General features: G+C 38.7%; 1 protein-coding gene across 2 annotated transcripts in view; it reads left to right on the top strand.

The window, feature by feature from the left end:
* Positions 1-22,771, top strand: part of PIP4K2A (phosphatidylinositol-5-phosphate 4-kinase type 2 alpha) — a 159,721-nt gene that overhangs the window by 118,970 nt on the left and 17,980 nt on the right. The window contains exons 5-6 of one of the 2 annotated variants that reach the window (XM_037165499.2): positions 6,339-6,485; positions 11,772-11,810. In XM_037165499.2, coding sequence (XP_037021394.1) covers positions 6,339-6,485; positions 11,772-11,810 — 186 coding nt within the window. The remainder of the gene's footprint in view (positions 1-6,338; positions 6,486-11,771; positions 11,811-22,771) is intronic. The other variant, XM_037165501.2, reaches the window with a different exon arrangement.

Raw genomic sequence — 22,771 nt, 5'->3', positions numbered from 1 at the left:
TATTTGGTCATTCTAAAACAAAGCAGTCCTTAATTTCAGGCTGACCTCCTTTCTTCTCTTCCCTATTTGTCTGTCTGTCTGTGTATCTACCCATCTATCTATCTCTGTGTCCCTCTCTTTTTCATGCAAAGCCTTTTGTTGGAGAGATCTGTAAACACATCCAGGGACCCAATAAGGATTACAGATAATTTAACCTTTCAAAAACATTTAAGTGAAACAAGACTTACTCTTGTAAGTATTAGTATTGAAGTATTAATTTAATGCTATATTAAATTGTCACTTCAAGCCCCTAAAAAAATGAGTGGAACATGGTAATAACAGCAATTTCCAAAAGCAAGAGCCAGGTTCACACTGTCATGCAGAAATATAAATATTTATCTGTTGCAGTCCATCACTTAGCCTCCTCTCTACTGACATGCCAGTCAGCTGTGACTCTTTTAATGGCATTTCATTTTTGCATGAGAAGACCACCAAATTGGGGGTTAATAATACTTGTTATTTTTGTTCACTGCCTAAGAGCAAAGGAAACAGGTTTTGTGGCTGTTGCATTTTATTTGTTCTTTTAAATTCTGATTTCACCACATTATTTATCATTGCAATACAGTTCTGACAAGCCCATGATTATACAGGAAAAAGTACTAAGAAAGACTGACAAAGATATTAAATTTGCTGTTATTGATGACACCATGGAATTGTTTACATGTAGATTTTTGAAAAGAGTAAAAATTGTTAGTGTTAGAACACGGGTTACAGACAAAACATTGCCAACGTTGAAAACACTTTGAAAAACACAGAAGCCACTGCATGATAAATAACAGAGCGAGGTGATATGAGGTGTCCAGCTATTAAAATGCAAAAGCTAAAAGTAATTAAAACAGTATTTTAAAACCCACACATAGGTCATACAGTGAATTTAACACTGAGAGTATGGACACCGACCTCAACAATAATTGTGATTGATTTAACTCCATATAGTTAGATAATCGATGAGTATCAAGTTAACATTTAAAAATTTTGAGAGTAAATGTTCAGTGCCTATTCAGATGAAAGCTCAGTGACATCGCTGAATTGCAGGCATCTGAAAGCCAGCATGACAGGTACCAGACAGAGCTGCTCAATTTGAGGGGAGGGAAGGGTGTGGCTACAGGTGACCTACAGAGCCCAGAAGGGTGGAAATACCAACCTCGTTGTCCACAGATAAGAGCACTTTGAGTAAATGCCATGTCTGAGGGGTCACTGACAGGAGCGCTCTTCAAAATTGTGTACACTCAGCTTGTGCTCTAGCAAATGAACTGTCTCTTGTCTGATGTGCGCTTTTAATTTCTGAGCCACCCATGGATGAGCAGTGTCAGATTTGTTCCACTGTGGCCGTATCTCTCTTGGGACCTCAGAATGGCAGCAGGCAAAAGTCCCCAGACTTATCTGACTTCTGGTAAGGAATCCATTTTCTGGGCTACAGGTACAGCATTGCATCTGCTGAGTCTATAAACAGACATTAATACAGCAGATAGGGAACAGCACCAACAGTCAATCATGTCCCTTGCCAGTGGAGAGGGACCAACTAGCAGCCACAACAAGGCAGTGGTTGAAAGTGAAAGAAATATTTTTATCTTTCTATAAGAGTGGCCCTCGAGATTAAACCGTAGTTTTCCATTCTTGTAATCTGGAAATTAGGCATGTAGAAGAGAGGAAGCACATCTTCCTTAGGCTGTCTTGTGACCAAATCAAGAATGTTAAAAAGAAATTAGTAGATGCTGAGGATGTGTGTAACTGTTAAAAAAAAAAGATGCTCATGACAAATAATTGATTATTTTAAAAAGGTGTGATATGATAGTGTCCCCAACACCCCCTTTTCTTATTATTTTGGAAGCATTTATTTACATGTTGTTTAGTTCATTTGTTAATGATGTTTAAGTTCTTGAACAGAGGTTAGAAATATAATTTTTTACTTTTTAAAAATACTTACAAAAAGATAATCTCTTTTTATAAACAAATACATACCAAACAACAATTATTTATTTTTGAAAAGCCTTTGTTTTATGAGAGTCCTTGAAATTGGGAGCTTATAAACAACAAAACAAACAAGCAAGCAAAATAAAAACAAAGACATTGAAATAGAGAACAGGGGGAGAGTGACGAGAGGGGAGAGGAGAGGGAATTTCAGGAAAAAAAGGGGAAGGATTTGCAGGAACTAGTATAAAGGATACATGGACAACAACTAAGGGGGGTGGAAATGGGAGGGAGGTGGGGAGCACGGGGGGGTGGGGCTGGGATGGGAGGGAAAGACAGAAAACTGTACTTGAACAATAATTAAATAAAAAAATTTTTAAAGAAATTGGGAGCTTATATTATATATTTAAAATAGAAAACATTTCTCAGAGAGCATTTTAGGAACATACCAGGTACTCTTAGAAGTCTTCTTCCCTTGCCCCTGGCTTTCCTCCTTTTCTACCCCTGGCCCTGAATCTTGGTTTCAGTTGCTCCTGCTTGAGTCATTGGCAGTCCCGAGTCTCATTTCCTTGCTCTTCATATTCTTTACAAAAACCCTAGGCACCAAGTACTATTATTACCCCAAATATGGAAACACAAAGAGGTGGACTCATTCACCCAAGGTCACACAGCTAGTGAATGTGGATCTGGACCATGAAGGCTCCTCCCAGCAAGATGGGGCTGAGTTGTGCTGAGTGCCCAGCCAACGCTGTGGCCATGAATTTCCAGTCCCCTTGGTTGTGGCATTACCTTTAGTAGCTTGTGTGTGTAGGAATTCTTGTAGTTGTGCCCAACAGGGTTAGAATTTGTACACAGCATTTTCTGGGTCAGCTGGTACAAACCTGGGAGGATTAACATTCAGGCCTCTATGTGTCAACAACCACATGCAGGGGCATATGGTGCAGTGGTCCCCCAACTGTGGTGTTCATAGTACCAGTGAAAGTTCCTCACTAAAGAGAAACAGTGCATTCTTTTCCCAGTGCCCCCATGCAGAAATTCAATTACCGGGTAGAGTTTTCTTCTGCAAAGTTTTGACCTGTAAATGCTTTTTCAACCGTTAGCACCAACTGCAGCTTGCCACTACTGGAATCTAATACGATAGGTTTGAATATGGTTTGTGGTTTTGTACATATTTATATATTCAGGAGTTTTAAGTTTATTAAATCTATTTTTTTCAAAGTGGTCATTGAAGAGTCTCATAAGAGAGCCATGCCTTTGAGAATGAGTACACATAGAAATTTGCTGATGCAATAGATCTATTTTTTTAAATGTAATAATTTATTTAATCTTAAAGGTAGAGGAGTTGTAGAATATAATCTCTATGTATTTTCCCCCCTCCAAAAAGCTTGTCAGTGATTTTCTGTATAGCATTCAGGGGGTTCATTAACATACTCATCAACATGAATAACAGTATCTACTCTGTTCCTTGTCACTCTGTGGGTCTGTACACAGATTTTGATCAAAGCTGTGTCTTCTGTTGGCAGGACTTTGAAAAGATAGGTCATGATGAGAATAATCTGAGCAGAACAGCACCAAGTAGAGTTAAGTGGCCAAACTGAATCTGGCATGGGCCCTCAGAGGCCCCCAAAACACCTATGCAGGTTCTCCTTCAGAGTAGACACAAGCACATATCTATGAATTGGTTTGGAGCATAAAGCAGCAGATATGGGTAACACTAAGGTTTTTTATCAGAGTTTTGAATGAAAATAATAGTTATTATCATTGTCATCTGCAGTAGGAGGAAGGGTATAGTAAAGTACAAAAGACATTGTGTGAAGTATTTTGACATTATCTGTAATCCTCACAATAACCTCCAGGTACAAATTATGCTTCCCACTTTCTAGAAAATGAAACTAAAATGATGAGTGATTTAGTAAGTTGCCCAACATCCCACAGCTAGTAAATGGAGGCACCAGGACACGTGCACATATCTCTGGCTCACAAACCTATGTTCTTTCCACTGTGGTTATTAGACACTGTAGCAAAATGTAGTCCCTCATAATCTCCATGTTTTTAAGGCCTGTCCAACCATCTTTCTTCAAAGGTGAGGGACAGCAATCCGTTTGAGTTCTTTAGAGCAGATTTGAGACATTTTCTCTTCAATTGGGGGCTCTTTACCACCTGTTTTGTGTTAGTAAAACTCAAGTTAATTTACTAATTTTTTTGTTATTTTTTTATTGTTGTTCAATGATATTTATCCCCATTTTCCCCCATTACTCTTCCCTGCCCTACCCACCCCCACCTCCTACATTCAGTCCACCTCCACGCCAGTTGTCTTTGTCCATCCTTTAAACAAGTTTCTTGATGACCCTTCCCCTTCATTCCCCATTATCCCCTCCTCCCACCCCTCTGGTCACTGTCAGTTTGTTCTTTATTTCCATGTCTTTGGTTATATTTTGCTTGTTTGTTGGTTTTGTTGATTAGGTTCCGCTTATAGGTGAGATCATATGGTATTTGTCTTTCACCACCTAGCTCATTTCACTCAGCATAATGCTCTCCAGTTCCATCCACGCTATCACAATAAGTAGGAGTTCCCTCTTTCTGCTGCATAAAATTCCACTGTGTAAATGTACCATAGTTTTTTGATCCATTCATTTACTGATGGGCACTGAGGCTGTTTCCAGCACTTGGCTATTGTAAATTGTGCCGCTATGAACATTGGGGTGCATAGGTTATTTTGAATTAGTTCACGATTCTTAGGTTATAATCCCAGCAATGGAATTGCCAGGTCAAAAAGCATTTCATTTTTTCGTTTTTTGAGGAAATTCCATACTGTTTCCACAGTGGCTGCACCAGTCTGCACTCTCACCAACGATGGACTAGGGTTTCCTTTTCTCCATAGCCTCCTCAGCACTTGTTGTTTGTTGATTTCTTTATGATGGCCATTCTGACTGGTGTGAAGTGGTATCTCAATTTAGTTTTTTGAAAGGAGAGAAGTAAAAAATGTTTCACTGATCCGACTTCAAACTAAGAACAACATGAGGTGAAACTCTGCTCAGAAAATATATCAAAATAATTACCACAGTTCAATTGTGGTTAGTAAGACTTTTAAAGGCTGGAACATCTTTAAAATATGTCAAACTCTAGGTAGCAAAAATCTAACTCATTCTGGTGCTGTACTCTTTTCTTTAATGAGAAAACTAAGGCTTAAAAAAAAACACTCTTAAGATGGTTAATATTATCAAGAGTTGATGATTGACAGTGTTTACCACTAAAAGGTTTGAAAGGGCTTTCTCTTATTTTTATAAAATGTTCATTGAAAACAAATAAATTCAAGCAATATAATTTTTTTAAAAAGAGAAAATAAACAAAGTTACTTCAAATCCCATAATTACCATTTGGTGACCATTCTTAGGCTTCTCTCTATAAATATGCACAATGTATCTAATTTATACTATTTTGGAATCGTAACCGTCATGCTGTTCCTTAGTCTAGAGATTTCACACGCTTGTCATGGACATAGAAGAGTTTTTCTGAAGTCTTGTTTCCCCTTCATTTTTTAAAATTGTTTTACTGCTATTCAAGTACAGTTATCTGTATTTACCCCAGTCATCCTCACCTGCTTCCATTTCATTTTAAAGAAAGAAAACATAATTTTCCTTTGGAAAATACAGTGGGACCCCTTTGATAAATACTGTCTTTCAAGAAGTGTCTCCCTCTTGTGGCCTTTTAGAGTGTGGTCATGAAAGACTTCTAAACTCATGTTGTGCTTTTGCAACTCTAATCAGAAATGGTGTCAAAACTGGGACCCATCCGATGGACTTGATGAAATCCAGCACAGGGCCAGAGAAGCTCCTTCTGTGTGTAGAGTAAGAGCACACGCTCCATGGTAGTGCGGCACCCACCCTTCACACTGCTGCCCGTGGGCAGCTTAGCCCCAGAGAGTAGTCCTTGTGAGAAACAGAAAAACTAGCCCAACTCTAGGAGCTTCTAACACTGGGCTCTCTCCACAGTGTCCTTTTTAATCTTGACTTCAACGTTGTTAAAAGAGCTAATCTAAGTGGCCAAGTGACTCTGCCTCATCCTCATAAAGTCAGCATCATGGCTTCTGGGAAGGAAGATGGAGGCCCTTGGTAGAGGCTAATTTTACTTTAAAGTAATTACAAAAAGGACCAATCACTGTTATATCCAAGGTCTGACTCTATAAATTAGTTTGAAATGTTAGGAAAAATATATCTTTGTACATGAAGTTGAATTTTTCTTATCTGTATATACATAGAGAACACAGATCCTGTATTAAGCAACATAAACATGGTTATTTTGTACAAACACTATAGGAAGAAGAGTAATATTTTACATTTGAAAGCGCACCTTTTGATTGGATTTTTTTTTCTTTCTCTTTTGTGCAGTATATAGTGGAATGTCACGGGGTCACCCTTCTTCCCCAGTTTTTGGGCATGTACCGGCTTAATGTTGATGGAGTTGAAATATATGTGATTGTTACAAGAAATGTGTTCAGTCACCGTTTATCTGTATATAGGAAATACGACTTAAAGGTGAGATTGATTTTATTAATTTTTCTTAAGTAATGAAGCTTACTCATCCACATTGTAAATGTTGTCATTGATCATGCTAAATGCTTCCAAGCTGCTCAGAGCTCAAACCTCTGGGCAGCCAGCAGTGTCCTCCGTGGGTTTTCCAGAAGACACTTGTACATATTAGAGAAATCACATCTAGTTTACCAAACAAGTATTTCTTGAACACCAGCTCTATACCAGGCACTGTTTTAGGGACTAGGAATAGTGTGATGAACAAAACAAAACAAACCTTCACTCAAGGAAACACTTCACTCAAGCTGGCTTTCTGATTGGTAAAGACAGACAGTAAGCAAAAGTAGTAAGTAAATCATGTAGTATATTAAGAAGTGACAAGTGCTACAGATAGAAGTAAAAACAGGAAATAAAAAATAGCCATTATTCCTTCAGTTATTTTTGTTACCATCCTTAATCTTTGCAAACACCAGTTCCACATGTATTTAGCCACTTGAATTTGTCTCACACCTCATTGACAGGCTATTCATTTCTTTAGTATTTTTAACCCCATTGTTTTTATGCTGAATAAGATATATTATCTTGTGTTCATGCTCACTGGAAAAAAGAAGAAGACAGGGAAGTATGGGGAAGGGATGCAGTTTTAAATAGGGGGTCAGGTAAGGTTTTGCTGAGAAGCTGACATGGAGCAGCTCCAAAGGAAATGAGGGAATGAGCTGAGAGAAAACATTTCTGGCAGAAGGAATAGGCCCCACAACCAGCTATTTCAAAGATGTTGAGTAAGAGGCAGACCACTGGAAATTTTGAGTGGAGTAAGATGATCTGACTTCTAGGATCACTGACTTAGAGGCAGAATGTCCAAGTTAGGAGTTGGCAAACTATGACCTGCCTGATGGCAAATCCAACTTGGCCAGTTTTGTGAATAAAGATTTGGTGGAGTATCACTATGCCTGTCGTTTCTGTATTGTGTGTGGCTGCTTGTGCGCTCTAACAGCAAAGTTGAGTACTTATTGCAGAGACCCTGATAGACCACACAGCCTAAAACATTTACCTTTTGACCCTATTTAGGAAAAGTTTGCTGAGCTTTGGTCTTCATCAATGGATTTCATGTTTTTGAACTTAATCCCCTTCACACTCTTAAAAGAGGACCCCAAAAAACTTTTGCTTATGTAGGTTATGTCTACCAATATTTGCAATGTTAGGAATTAATATAAGAACTTTTTAAATACTTTAATTTATTTAAAATAATAAAACATGTGAGCATATTTTTATGAAAATGACTATCTTCCAAAAAATTGAGACAGGTGGCATTGTTTTACCTTTTTGTAAATCTCTCTTTAATGTCTATCATGTTAAATTAAATATGAGATGGTTGCAATGTCCTACCTGGTTCTGTTGTGATGTCATTTGATTGAAGTATATGAAGAAAGTCAGGCCTTACACAAATAAGGGGAGGAGTGTGTCATATTAATTTTGCCAGCAGTTTATAGATAGTCTTTTGATTTCCAAAATCTGACATTTGGGAAATGATAATTTCCGAAAGCTTATGTGGAATCTGTAATCACATCAGTGAACTTTTATATTCTTTTCATTAAAAACATTATACATTATGACTACCTTATGCTTTGATTGTTTAGAATAGATAGGTTCACTTGAGTTATGTGATCTTCCAAATATTGACACATTTCATTATATGATATCAAGAAGTCATTATTAATATTACCACAAGTCTCATCAGAAAGTCTTTAAGTGCTGAGAAGCTGTCAGGTTCAAGGTGGTGGATGCAAGTTTTTAAATTTCCAATTTTCACCTAAAAGCTCGAATTTTTACCACTGGCAACAAATCCTGTTCATTGTTTCCCATTAAGTGACAGCACACAGTGACCTGCACAGAGTCTTTGAGCAAATATCAGACAAGCGCTCAGATATGAATAAATGTAGATTGTCCATCGTTCTTTCAAGTAAAAATGTTGTTTCCTGAGAACACTGGCTAGTTCAGCACAAACTCAAACCATCACAAAAATGACTGTTCTTAAACCATCAATGAACAGAAATGCTTCATGCATACCTCCCGTGCAGAATATCAAAACTGTGTGCTCCAAGATTAAGATTTAATAAAAATAAGTTTTATTACTTCCCTGCTTCCTGAAAAAACATTTGTGTCTTTAGATATAGACACAGATGCAGATATACTATGATAAACTTCACTAGTACCATTTTATACCACTGCTGAGTCCGTGCTAAACTGCCATCAGGCTTACCCACCATTGTTTTGGCAGGATCCAGGCAAATATCAAAACACCGAGTAAGGCAAGTAATGTCTCATTGTTATTATAAAGATAATTTGACTTTGCAGATCCTTGAGAGGGTCTTAGGATCCCATGGTGCTGAATCACACACTTTGAGAAATGCTAACCTAAAGGAAGGAGGATGGTCTAGGTTTATGTGCTACACTCTGGAGTTTAAATGAACTGTACAGGCTTTTGAGATACAGCCTTGGTCAGTCCTGCCTTCAAGTCGTAACCATTTTGTTCACTGGAATTGCCCCTGCTGGAAATTCTAGCCACAGTACAGGGCTCTTTGGCACCATCTCTCTTACAAAGACTTTTGAGTATTACAGGACTCTTTTCACTGGTCTGCCTCTTCCATGTGAGAAGCCAGAGTGACCTCTGGAGGCACGTGTCCTGGTTTCATCACTTGTCAGCTGTGTGAAAGTTGTTGACCTTTGTAAGCCTGCTGCTTCACCTGTAAAACGGAGATAATTTTGCCTCCCTGTGCTGGGTTGTTGTGAGGACTGTGACATATGTTCATGCCATATCCAGCATAACACAGCACATGGAATTGGTCGATAAACATTGGTTGCCTCATCCATTCTGCTAGTAAGTGATTAAAGGAAATTTTTTTGTCCTATTTACTTTTTTATCCTCCTGAAATGCCTAAAAGAGGACCTGTAGTAAATGTATCTTGATGTAAATTATACTTGTAGATGCATATTATACTTTTAACTTGCCTTGGACTTTATCATTTCATCTCCCTTCTTAGTTTGTAAAATAAATAAATTCTGTTTTTTCCAGTACATTCAGTTGTGATGGAACCTGGACATCTGGCATCCTTTCATGGCTCCAACTCTTGGCCTTAACTCACAATAACCATACTTTTCTATTTTTGTTGTAGTTTTCTATTCTGAATTAATTTAAACTTGGATGAGTTTTTTCCAGGCTAATGGTTTGCATTTACATAGAGATGAAGCTTCGCTGAGAATCCTAATATATTATAGGTAGGGAAAAAAACACACACTGATCAAAAACTTGGTTAAAGATACAAAAAGTAATAAATCATTTCTTCCTCTGCCCAATAGCATAAACAGTGTTCAAGTTTTACATATGTCCCCATTCTTTTTGTCACTTGGGAACATTCTTTCTTAGAAATCAATACACAAAGGAAGGTATATGTGGCCCCTATTCAAGAACCCCTAAAGGACATTTTGATGATGTTAATTCTTCCAATCTATGAACAAGGTATATGTTTCCATTTGTTTGTGTCTTTCTTGATTTCTTTCTTCAGGTCTGTATAGTTTTCTGCATACAGGTCTTTTATCTCCTTAGTTAGGTTTATTCCCAGATATTTTATTTTTGTTTTTGCTATATCGAATGGGATTTTTTCCTTGATTTCGCTTCTGCTGATTCATTGTTGGTATACAAAAATGCCTTTGATTTCTGGATATTGACTTTGTAACCCACTGTTTTGCAAAAAAAAAAAAAGAACCTCTAAAGGCACTAAGGGAAACCATTGTAAGTGATGGCTGTGGGGTTCAGCTGGCCGAGGGGGTATGCCGCAATGCAGACAGGTTTTGCTTCATGAATAATCTATATTGTCCACCTTTGTTTGGTGGGACAGCTTTGTGCTCCTCTGACTTATCCCCTGGAAACTTCAAGCATTTTTGCTGGGCTGGCAGCAGAGTCTCTCAGATCCATCAGGCCCAGGAATGCTGAGCACCAGGGGGGTAGAGAATTGACACCCAGAGACCACAGCCTGGTCTCAGCACCCTTCCCCAGTACAAGGCATCTCCTCCATCTGTGTCTCCTCATCTTGAGTTAGGGTTCACACACATCCTGATCAGTGCCTATGCTTTACTTAAGTGGAAGACAGTCATGGAGTAAAAGTTTTGATTTCTTAAAGTTCTGTTTATGATTGGCTAATGTAAGTATTTCAGGGCAATAAATGTCTGTATAAGAGGTGGGCAGGTAAACGAATGGCTCCCCTGGCCTTGTCATAGTTGGGCTGTTCAGTGCTGGAGGGGAGGGGAGAGAGTAAATTGGTCTGTGATCCTTCTCCAGCCATTTATTTGGTGAACACAGAGCACTGCTATGTGAGATACCATGACGGTCACTGGGGAGCATAAAAATAAATAGTCCCTGTATTGACATAGTTAGGAGGAATTCACTGGCCCTTTGTTTCCCAACTCTTCTTTTGCTTTAAAATCTTCCACAAACAAAGGAAAATTTCTCGGCTGGAACTGTGCCCCAAAGGCCCCCTGTCGGCATCTGAGGTCAACCCCAGAGCTCTGAGGGATAGTTTTGAAAACCAGAGCAGTAGAAGGGAAACTGCTGAGATCAAAAACTGTGTTTTCTTCCACTTAATAGCTCTGTGCTCATCCTAGAGCCTGGCCCAGAAGAGGTGCAGGTAAAGGTGTGTGAGAAGGGATCTCCAATGTGAAGGAGGGTGAAGTATCCACAGGGGTATTACTCATAATAACTAAGAGAACATATTCAGTCATCAGTAACTCTAAAATGCTATTGAGGCAGTCAGAGGGCGAGGACATGTCCACATCTGGAAGAATAATGTAGGACGGGAGGCATCTAATGCCCCAGTGGTCACTGCGGACAGCGGATGTCCCACTTCTCCTTTGAAGATTATAAGACCAACCATTTCTGGCAATTGATGCAAAAAGGAGAGTGGTTTTGATCCGGTGTTGAGCAAGTTACTGCCCCAGTGATCATCGGCTTTTCTGATTTCCAGCAAGAGGACAAGAACCAGGGAAAGGATAGCACAGGTGACGTGATAGGGAAGGAGGTGAGTGGACAGGAATATCTGCAGCAGGAGCAGCACACCAGGCAGAGAGGAGTGAGCAGAGAGGAGTGAACAGATAGGGGACAGAGCTCACTCAGGACGAGGCTCCCAACCAGAGTTGGTGCTCATTTATTGCAGTGCTCTGCCCTGGAACGTCTGCATATTTTAAACATGAAATCCAGTGCCTCTCAGGTGCAAGTTTTATTGTTTCTTTGTGTTTTAGGGCTCTACAGTGGCCAGAGAAGCTAGTGACAAAGAAAAGGTAAGTACCGTGGTGTACTCCCCATGGTCCTGCGGGCATGCTCAAACAATGCCTCTTCATTCTTTCTTCCTGACTTCTGCCCCTGTGATCATTCCCATGTCCCCTTCCCTGCACCAGCCAGAAGCACGTTAATGAACTGGAGTGCTTTGCTTTACTTTTCTTCAGCTCAGCTGTCCTATACCTCTTGGTTGAATAATGAAGTAGTTATTAGTGTTAAATGTGGTTGGAAGAAATGGTCTTGCAGCATGGTCTTGAAAACGCAGCCATCTGTGTAGTGATTAAGACTGGCAAGTACAGCTCAGCAACAGGGTCCTAACCCTACACTTGACCACTGACTAACCAGGTGTGACCTGAGCAAGTTTATTTGCCTCTGTGAGCCCCAGTTTTCTCACCTGTAAAATGTTGGCTTTCATGAGCTTTCAAATCCTTTCCAACTAAAAAATATTAAAATATGATTTAGAGTAATTTTTACTTAAAGAATGAGGGAGGAGAGACTATGTTTGTTTATGTTTTCTTGAGTAACTGGACAGTAGGAAATATTTGAACTCCATTTAGTTTATTATGTAAGATTATAGACAGATTCAACTAAAATCGGTTTCATTTAGAAACTGGGAAGTACTTTCTATATGTAAGCCTAAACTGAACAGAATCAGCCTTACTTATGTGAAAGACACCTCTATACTCTTAGTTATTCCTCTTCTTCACCTTGGGAAATGCCTTTTTTTTTTAAGCCAAACCATCTGAAAGCTGGGGCTTAGGTTTCAGTTTTTGCTTTTGAAATTAAATTCTTTCAGAATGATATCATGCAGTTTTGGCTTGAATTTGGAAATATCCTATTCATTCAGAAGTGTTTGTGAACATTTTTATGGTTATGGTTACTGTCCTAGCTTCAGGGACTAAAATAATGAACCACACAGACACATCTAGCAGGAGATACAAACACTAATAGGGAATAACAGTGTCATGTGACAGTACTTTGATAGGAAACATGCAGCAAGAGCACCTGATTCCAGCTTGGTGTGGCCAGTGAAAGGCTTCCTGGAAGAGGTGACATGTGGACACTTGAAGGATAAGTAGGAATTAGCCAGGGGAAAAGGCAAGAATGAGCAGCATATGCATGAGCACAGAGGGGGCATGGTTTGTGCTTTAGCTGGACAGTGAGGTGAGGCCAATAAGCTGGACCAGTTGGAGAGGCTGTTGAAATAACCCAGATGAGAAGGTGACCTGACCTGGGACAGTGGAAGATAATAGGTTACAGAGTAATTTAGGAAGGAGAATCCAAAGAACCCAGAGACTGAATGTGGGAGGTGAACGGTGTCTGCAAGCATGTGTAGAGGGAGGGCAGGGTTAAGGATGACTCCCAAATTTCTGGATTGGACAGTTGGATAGGTGTTGATTTCACTCTCTGAGAGAGGGAGCAAAGTGGAAGGAGTAGTTTGAGAAGTCAGTGCAGCATCAGAACAGAGATGTCCAATGGGCATGAGAGGCTGCAGAGTTTCAACTGAAAGAAATGGCTTAGGGAACCTCATGGGAAGGAGGGTCAGCAAAAGCAGGGAAGTAGATGAGGTCACCCAGAACTAGTGTATGGAGTAGAAAGAGAAGCATGTCTAGAGCCAGCCCAGAAAAGCATCATCATTTAGGGTTGATGGGTAAAGGAAGAGAGTCTTGCAAAAGATCAGCCAAAGATATAGAAGATGAACAATGGAAATCTGGATCATTTTTCTGAATGTTTATTGAGCATCTGTTATGAGCAAGCATTTTGATGAGCAATATGAGAAGTGACTCAGTGACTAATAGTCCTACTGACATGAACTTTGCACTTTAATATTGCCCCAGAAACCAGAGAAAGAGAACTCTCCCAGTATTGGATGCTTCTGCAAGGTTGGATAGGATGTGGACTGAGTAATTTGTTATCCATTGGACTTAGCAATGGGGAAATCTCTGGCATCCTTGTCAATGACAGTGGGTAGGTGGAGCATAAACCAAACAGCACTGGGTTAAGAAGTGAGAAGACCAAATGAAATGGAAGGTCCTTCTTTGACTATTTGTATTTACTGTGCAATAGTGAATATATTTTTACACTTCCAACCTCCATGTAAATCATCCTGAAGTCACCAGCTGCGGCCAAAGAAGCAGAAAGAGTGGACTTTTGACTTCCTTGTTTCTATGACTAAACATTTTTTCCAGGTGTCAAAGAATTCAAATAGGTATTTAAGCTTAGTCCATAAGAAACTCAGAGTTTTTGTACTGTTGGAAGTTTCTCCTAGGAAAAAATATCTGGACTGTTTAAAAAGTCACCCATACTTTTCAGCATCATAACAAGAAGCCAGCTCCTGAATGAGAACCCTGGATGTGATGACACCCACCATTCCATGCTGGTTGTTCTGTTTCTACTTCATTCCCAAATGCCTCAGGCTCCTGCTAGCAGCCTTTTTTGCTCTGTTCATTATGATGTCTTCAGGATCCATCTGCAAGGGTTTCATCAGCTTTGACAACAACCAATGCCAAGAAAGACAGTTACAGCTAATGGAGTGGTTGCTGCTGAAGTCTTGGATATAAAACAAGGGCATGTATGAAGGAAAGCCACAGTATGTGACGTCCTTGTAGGTGTAATTCTTCCACTCAATTACTTAGGTTTCTCTCCACAGCCCAACCTGTGGGACTCCATGCTTTCCAGAGACCCATCGCATTTACAAAGTTCCGCTGCCTACCTCACCAGAAATGTTTAGCCCTTTCTTGGTATAGGTTTCTGTGAAAAGATATGAGAATGTAGGGTTTCTTTAGCAAAAACCCTTTTCTAAGGATTATGCCAAAGTGTGTTTATCCTCTTTGGAATATGTGCCAGTTCATTGAATCATCTCCTTTGGAGGCGGTCTTGGAAAGTCAGAGGCAGTAGGGACCTTGAGAGATCAGAGTCCAGTCCTTCTTCTCACAAGTGACAGACTTGAAACCAGAAAATTGGGTTCTTAATACTGCGTCATGAAATTAGTGGCAGAGGAGAACTTTTATCTTAACCTGGGGTTTATTTTTTAATGTTAATCTCAATGTATTAGGAATCAGAAAGGTAAGCAATAATAACTGACATCTGTTGAGCATATACTGTACTGTACACTAGGCACGTTTACATGTTACATGAATTTGGTCCTGTAATCCTTACAGCCCGCCTCATGAGGTAGGTGTTAGTACTTCCTTTGAGTAAGTGAAGTTACTTACCAGGTTCGGTCACCTGTGCAAGGTCCCACAGTTTGCAGAGTGGCCAAGCCAGGGCTCCAGCCCAGAGCTCCCTTTTCTAACCACTCTGCTAAAGGTGCTACTCTAATGGTTGGGGAGTTTTCTCTCTCTCCTTTTTTAAAATGACTTATTACCAAAAATACAAGGCAGGGCCCTAAAATGGAATTTATTTATAAAAAATTGTCTGTTCTTACATGTTTAAACTTCAATCACCTTCAAAGTACTCTCCATTTGATGCAATAAACATATCAGGACTTTTTTTTCCACTGTTCAAAACAGTTTTTGAACTCATTAATTTTGATGCTGTTTAGTGCTTCTGCCATTTTTTTTGTTTCACCTCTTCCATGTTGGCAAAACATTTCCCTTTGAGGACTTTTTTCATCCAGGAAGGAAAAAAGTCACCTGGGGTGAGATCAGGTGAACAGAGAGAGTGGAGCACAGGGGTCGTTCCATTTTTTATCAAAAACTGCTGAATACCCAGCATGGTGTAGGCAGGTGCACTTGTAAATCACCCATCATGAAGTGGATAGATGTGCTGAAATAGCCTTCCATAAAATTCACTGAAGTGGAATTCAGCCTCTCACAACAACGCCAGCTGGTACACTGATACAGATGGGTTCCTAGAATACTCATTGAGCAGGGACACATAATAGAAAGGGTCCATCCTCCAGAAGATAATTCCCATGAATCATGAAAATGAAAAAGGAATCATTCACCACTGACCAAAACATTATTTTGAAGTCAAATACGATACCAAAGCATTTCATTCTAGGTCTTGATTTAAAAATACAAAAGTAGTGAAATAAATTGTTTGGTTTCATACTATGTTGGCAAAAGCACCCGTTCATATTTCCTTAATTTGTGGAATGTAGGAATTTTTAAAACTATATCCCATGTCACTGTATCTTACACTCTGTACCCATTAAAATCATCTACACAATTGTCCTGAGGAAGAATTTAATATGCTTTCCCTTCTGGGCTTGGAGTTCATGACAGCTCTTCTTCCAGAAGGAGAGGAGCCCAAAGGCCACCCACCTGTCCTAGGTTATAAGTGCTCCCTGGGAAGGGAGGAGAGATAATCTCTTGAGGCTGTGGAATGCAAATGTAACGAATATCAGTAATTGATGAAGGAGAGTATGCCTGCTTCATGATGTCTCTTGGATATGGCACTTTGTTTATAATCTAGCCACAACGAGGTAATGTTGACTGAAGTGTAACACAAAAATAAATGAAATGTATTAATGCAGCTGAACTTGTAAAAACATTGAGTTTTTAAGTTCTACAAAAATTTTTTTGCGTTTTCCTTTCTATGCCAATTTTCAGGTTTTCTCTCTATGATCAGTTAATATGTTTGTCCATAAAAACATAAAACTATAGCCCTGGCTGGTGTAGCTCAGTGGATTGAGCACGGGCCCATGGACCAAACAACCACAGTTCGATTCCCAGTCAAGGCATATACCTGGGTTGCAGGCCAGTTCCCAGCAGGGGATGCACAAGAGGCAACCATACATTGATATTTCTCTCCCTCTCTCCTTCCCTTCCTCTCTGAAGATAAATAAATAAAATCTAAAAAAAAAACCCCATAAAACTATAAATATTAATCACTGTTACATCTGATTAGAAATATTTGGAGAAGGCTAAAAATACTTGTTTTCTACGTTATCCTTTCATAAATGAGAGCTAAATGGCTTTCAAGAATCTTATGTCCCTTGCTGTCATTGTGTAACTGTATTCTCTGCAAAATGATTGTCCTGGTGCAAAGAACAGTTTTCTTAGAGGATCTCCACTGACGTGGCTTAGTAAGTAATCCGAATTCTTTGTTTTCCTTTCATTTGAGTCATTATAACTTTTAATTTCCCACACTTTTAACTTGTTGATGACAAGTTTTAAAACTGTCATTTCAAATGTTTAGTGATAGAGGGGCAGGCAAGTCCCATCCCTTCTACTTCAGCTTGAATGTCATTAGTGTGATTTGCATTCACATAATAATGAAGATGAGACTGAAGGAAATAAAGAAGTTATATTCCAACAATAATGGGATCACTTTCATGGCAACAAGCATCAGAACATGCATGTACAGATGTCTTAAATTTTTTAAAAAGAGCAGAACAGTGCTTTTATTTTTTTTAAACTGCTGTCAAATTCTGACAGCTGCTGTGACTTGTTTTATTCTTTAATTCTTTCCTTTTTAGTGGAAGGGCATCTTCCACTCATGGCTCCAGCAGTTTAGTCTCCTCTAAATGAGACAGAGAAATGCGAATCTCCCTGGTGGTCAATCTTTCCACAGCTGCGGTGCAATTCCAGTGTGACATCAAATTAGTAATTATAGCTGAGCAGACTGCTTTTTACCAAATGACAGTCCTAGCATACTGCCAGAAAGCAAGCTACTCAGCAGGGAATCCAGGGAAGTAAAAGAAAACATAACTGGACTCACTTGATTTCTGAAGGATTTGATCTGACTCCTTAAAAAGCCCATGTTCTTGCGAGAGGGTCCTGGGGATTCACAAATATGCATTTTGTTCATTGTTCTGTACAGTTCTTCTCAAAACTCACATCTGATTTTATTAGGTAAAGTAAAGCCTGTGTAATGGAGTCATAGGGTCACAGTAAGAAGATTCTTTTTTAACATATAACCTTCTCCCTGGAACCCATTTGAAAGAAAACAGCTGCCCTGCAATTGGCATTGGGGTAACTATATTGGCAATAATCATTGTTGACACTTTGATAATGGGCTACAACAAGCCGCCTTGTCAATTCTTAGGCATTGTGAATTGCACTAGCAATTAAGTGACTGTCACCATCTCTTGACATTTTACCTATTACTGACTGAAGTTTCAGGAGAATTAATCATTAATAACCACCCTCACATCGAAAAATGCTTTCCTAAAGCCATTTTCAGCATTTCTTTTGTGATCTTTAGATTGTTAACACATTATAATTAATTACCACCTCTATCTGGTTCTTCAGGCTACAGTTAAAGGTAACAAAGAGGTCAGGTTTGGAGCATGGGGTACAAAAGCATAGCCATGTGTCCTTCTGGGAATCTTTCTTTGGCTGTCAGTTAAAAGGTGCTTCCTTTTCCACTGTTAGTGGATGATCAGTTAAAGGAAGACTGTCAAGGTTTTTAGGCCCAAAATCAGCTGATGCTTTAACCTGTAGCATTTCTGTTTGCCAGCCACTGTTAGGAACACCTGTCCAAACACCCAAAATGCAAGGAAAAGTTTTCCTTCAGAGCAGAACCAGGACCAGTTTCTGGCCTTAAATTAGAGGCACTGGTAACTTCTGCCTCATGGCTCAGAGATTTTATAAAAGGGGACTTTGGGAAAAGGGCACCAAACATAGTATTAGGGATTCTGAGTCCCAGCCCCTGTGTTGCCGTAATGGAAGTCTGGGGTTCGGGGATAAATCATTTGTCCTCATTTGTAAAATTAAAGAATTTTATTGTATCATTGGTTCTCATGCTTTAATGTTTGTAAGACTCTCTTGTTTTAAATAAAAGTTTCCCCTCCTCCAGAGGTGCACTTCAGCTGCAGGCTTGACTTTGAGAGGTCAAAGATGCCTTGGCGATCGATAAAACCCTGCCTGTTTGCGGTATGGGTTAAGGCAATTGTTGTTATTAATGGAAAAAACATTCTGAACCATCATATTGTGTCAGCAGATGTCTGAGCAAGTTTTACAAACCCTGTGATGTAAACCATAGGTGTTATTCTGAGAATTTTTAAGATTCAGTTCATTTGGAATTTTCTCAACTGGTAAAAATGGTATGTGAAAACGAAAGACCACATGCAATGACTTGTGAGCATCTTCTGGATGACAGTGTTAAACTCCTTGAGCTAGTCTGGCGTGTGGCAGTGCATAAAATTTCAGTTGCCTTACATTAATTTTTTTCACTGGCATGAACTCAGTTTAGGGTCTCCCAAGCACACATGGAGCGCTGCTGTTAGATATGAGATATTTTTTAAGCTGACAACTCTTATTCACTTGGTTCCAGAAAGACTTGGAGTGGACAGAAAACTTCCAAATTTTAGTATGTGTCCTGACTTTAAGCCAAGCTGCTGCAGATGTATAATTGTTAAAATAATAAAATTATGTTGTTCACTAAGTATTAAGCCAGAAACTATAGGACCAGCAAACATCTTAAGTTTCCAGACTTCGACATTTTTCGGATTATCACCATTGATATTCATGCAGGAGAATCTTCTGATCAGATTGTAACAAACCCATTTTGTAGATTTTGTTTGCAGTGTAACTGTTTTATCACAGCCTGTGGAGGAACACCAAACTGTCAAACCTTTGATGTCACCACTAAAAGGGCCATTATGTTCTGAAAAATATGATAATAATATAAAAGAAGTGCATCACTTTTTAAGTGTTAGTTTGAAAATTTTAAGGAAAATAAATAACCAGGAGCTGGGTTCTGGCTTCCTTAACAGTTCCAAACTGCAAAATTATGACAGGGCTTATCCAGTTTTGTGCTTCTTAATTGTAGCAGTTTCACAAGTATGTTGAGGTATATTCTCTTCCTACATTTGCACATAAACACAGATTCAGGATAAAAACTTTCACAGTTAGATCCTGGTCACAGATGTATATACAACTGTTGGATCATTTCTCAAGCCAGGAACATGTATGGACATTCTGCTTATGTTGTTAAAGAGGGTTGTTATATGTACTTTTGTGAGAAAACACCTGTTTTCTTTACTATTTCTGTATGAACTTTACCCACATTCACTAATTTGCCTTTTCATGTATCAAATTTGTGGCTTGGGTACATTGAAAAGTAGAACTGATTTTATTATAAATCTCTTAACATCTCTTATTATCCCCAAATCGATACTACAAAGAGTCAATCAAATTATCTTTATCCTAGCTCCAGTGTCAGGGTTACTGAAAATTCTCTCCCTTACAGGAACATTTCTGGGGTATGTTTTCAGCCCCACCCACTGACTTTTATGAAGTGTTTTATGGCAAGTTTGGTGAAAGAGGGATAGTCTCTTTTGCAAGTTATTTTCATTTAGGTGAGCTTGTAATAACAAGTAAATCAAGAACATAAGCAGTTCCTAACATGAGAGAATAATTAGTACATATTTTTTGTGTTGTATATCCAGCTCCGAGGGTCACAGTATGGCCCCTCAAAGGGACCCCAGGCTGCAAGCTTTGACATCAAGGCTTACAACTAGACTTCTTTTAAATGGGTTGCCAAATGAGCACACTGAAAAAAAAAAGCATTTCCTTCTGAAATACAAGTCCTTTAATTACAGAGTACTATGCTATGTATTATCCTTTGCATTGAAACCTTCAGGTACCAAAATCCTGTTTGCATTAATACTGAAGTGTGACAGGAGTGCATTTTAGCTTCCTGCTGAGGTTTCCATCCAGGCTAAAAAAGAAAACAAAACAAAACTTGGTTCTGTATTGTGTAGATTTTGGCTTTGTGCACTTCAGATACATGTATTTTTTCCTGTTGTTAATGACAATATAAATACAATAGACGATTTTTATGTAATTGAGTGATGATAAAATCCAATATCATTTTAGTTTGAGTTCTCTGTATGTAAAGTTATGTTTTTTAATGTGAATACAGATTTCAAATAATTGTGATTTTTATAAAGGTTTTGAGTCATCTGCACGGTAATTAGACTTTTAAAGTCTCAATAAAATAAATCTTCTGTAGAATTTCTGGATTTCCTACCCTATAAAATACCTGCTGTTACTAAACTTCTTGAATATGGCAGCAGCCACACATCACACACAGAGCCTAACAGAATAAGTAAACAAACAGGTTACCTTCCATTTGAAAGAAATAGAAAATTTGAATACTTTTGATAAATATCTGCAAAATTTTCAGTGATTTGGAATTTTAAAGTTTTTATTAAAAGTGCTAAGTATTTTTATATTAGAAGGGAAACTCTGATGTTTCAGTCTCCTTCCCACAGTTCTGTTGGTAAGAGCATGTGCCTCCTTGGCCCTCTTGGAATCTGCAGTTGCTCTGGCCACCGCCACACAGGTTCATAGAGCTCTAATCTCAGCTGTTAGTTGTGCACATTTCTCCACTTTTTATCTCAAACCCTGGCCAAATCTGTCCTCCAGGGTCATTTAGATCTTTTATTGAACCCTGGGAGGTATAATAAGTAATTTATATTCAGAAGCATTTATACATTTAAAAGATTGTCTTCAGGTATTGGATATCAATTGTATGTATATCTTGGCTAGCACATCCATATTCAGTCGTATCTTAGTGATACCCAGGCCATTTTGACCGTGACTAATATTGTTACATAGTATGTTTCTTACTATTGAAGAACATAGACTTGCTGAGGGACAGCCTATAATGTTGTGCTTTAAAAGAAACCAAGAACTTTTCCCCCAATCATATAGTTACAAAAGGAGAAAAATGTTACAATGAAACAATTTTCTTTTTACACCTGATAGCAAGTTAAATGTTTCCAATGAGCTTATTACTCTGTAGTATTTTGGTTAATGTTTTCTGGCTACAAGATTTCAGTTAGTGAATTTTTGCTTCAGGTCAGCAAAATAGCATTTACTAAATTACCTACTCTTATGATGTGCTCAGTAAGGAAAAGTAACCCATAGAAAATTAAGACAAGAGTCAGCAAATTTCTGTCTTTGGCCATATATTTAAAATTATTAAATTGCATTCCATATTAATAAATATAAATTTGAGTACTTTATTACTCTTAGAAGTTAATTTATCCAATTTTTGTTATCACATGGCAACATTTTATTATCATTTGGGTTTCAATAAGGGTGTTTTCAGTGAGGTTTCTGATTAGGGATAGCTTTTGCAGTGGACCGCAGAAGTTTGGAGAGTGAGATATGGAGCTTGAGTGGACAAGGCAGGGGAATACAAGCCTCTGGCCAGTGTCACATTTAATGCACCTAATGTGCTTTCTGTTCCCATGTCTGATGCAGTAAAATGACATAACCTTGTGCTTGTATATATATGCTGGGCGTGTGTGCTACAAGTAAAGGGTGTGTCTTCAAAGTGTGAAGGCGATGTAATCTCATAGAAAATCCATGAGAGATGTTTGTGACTAACAATAAAACCTGAAAACAGGAAATTTTAAACATGGTCTAGGTTACTGGTGTCCCAAGTTTAAAGAGCTTATTTCTTTAAAAAATCAGAAAGGATAAGAGAATGGCAAGTCTGTATTCTTCACTAGTGAGAAACATGCTGTGTAACAGTATTGGTCATGGTCAAAAATTAAGGTGCAAATTAATATTGAACGGCTTCTTATTGCCAAGCACCATGTGTTTTGTTTCATTTAGTTCATACACCAGCCCTAGTAGGTAGGTATTATTAACTTCCCATTATATAGATAAGGAAACTGAGGTTTGGGCACATTAAGCAACTAGTTCAGTATATCACAACTAGTATAAAAATATTCAATATGCCAGTGTTATTTTTTTAAATCTTGCTTTGTATTTAGTAGTGATGAGCTTTACTCTAGATACTACTAGTCTTACTCAAGACCATGACCAGCAAATAACAAGAATAACCCTCCACTTGGCAAGCATTGCCCTAAGCTTTATGTATGTATGAATTTGTGTAATCCCCACAACAGCGCTGTTTGCTAATCCCCAATTAGAGATGAGGCAACCGAGAGGTTAAGTAACTTGCTCAAAGTCACACAGCTAATAATTGGAGGAGCTGAGGTATAACCCCGGTGGCTGGATCCAGTCTGCACTCATAACCTCAGGCTTCAATC

The sequence above is a fragment of the Artibeus jamaicensis genome, unplaced genomic scaffold (genome assembly GCF_021234435.1).
Source record: "Artibeus jamaicensis isolate MK-2021 breed Jamaican fruit bat unplaced genomic scaffold, CSHL_Jam_final contig_867, whole genome shotgun sequence".
NCBI classification, from domain to species: Eukaryota; Metazoa; Chordata; class Mammalia; order Chiroptera; family Phyllostomidae; genus Artibeus; species Artibeus jamaicensis.
This window is presented reverse-complemented; position numbering and strand designations above follow the sequence as displayed.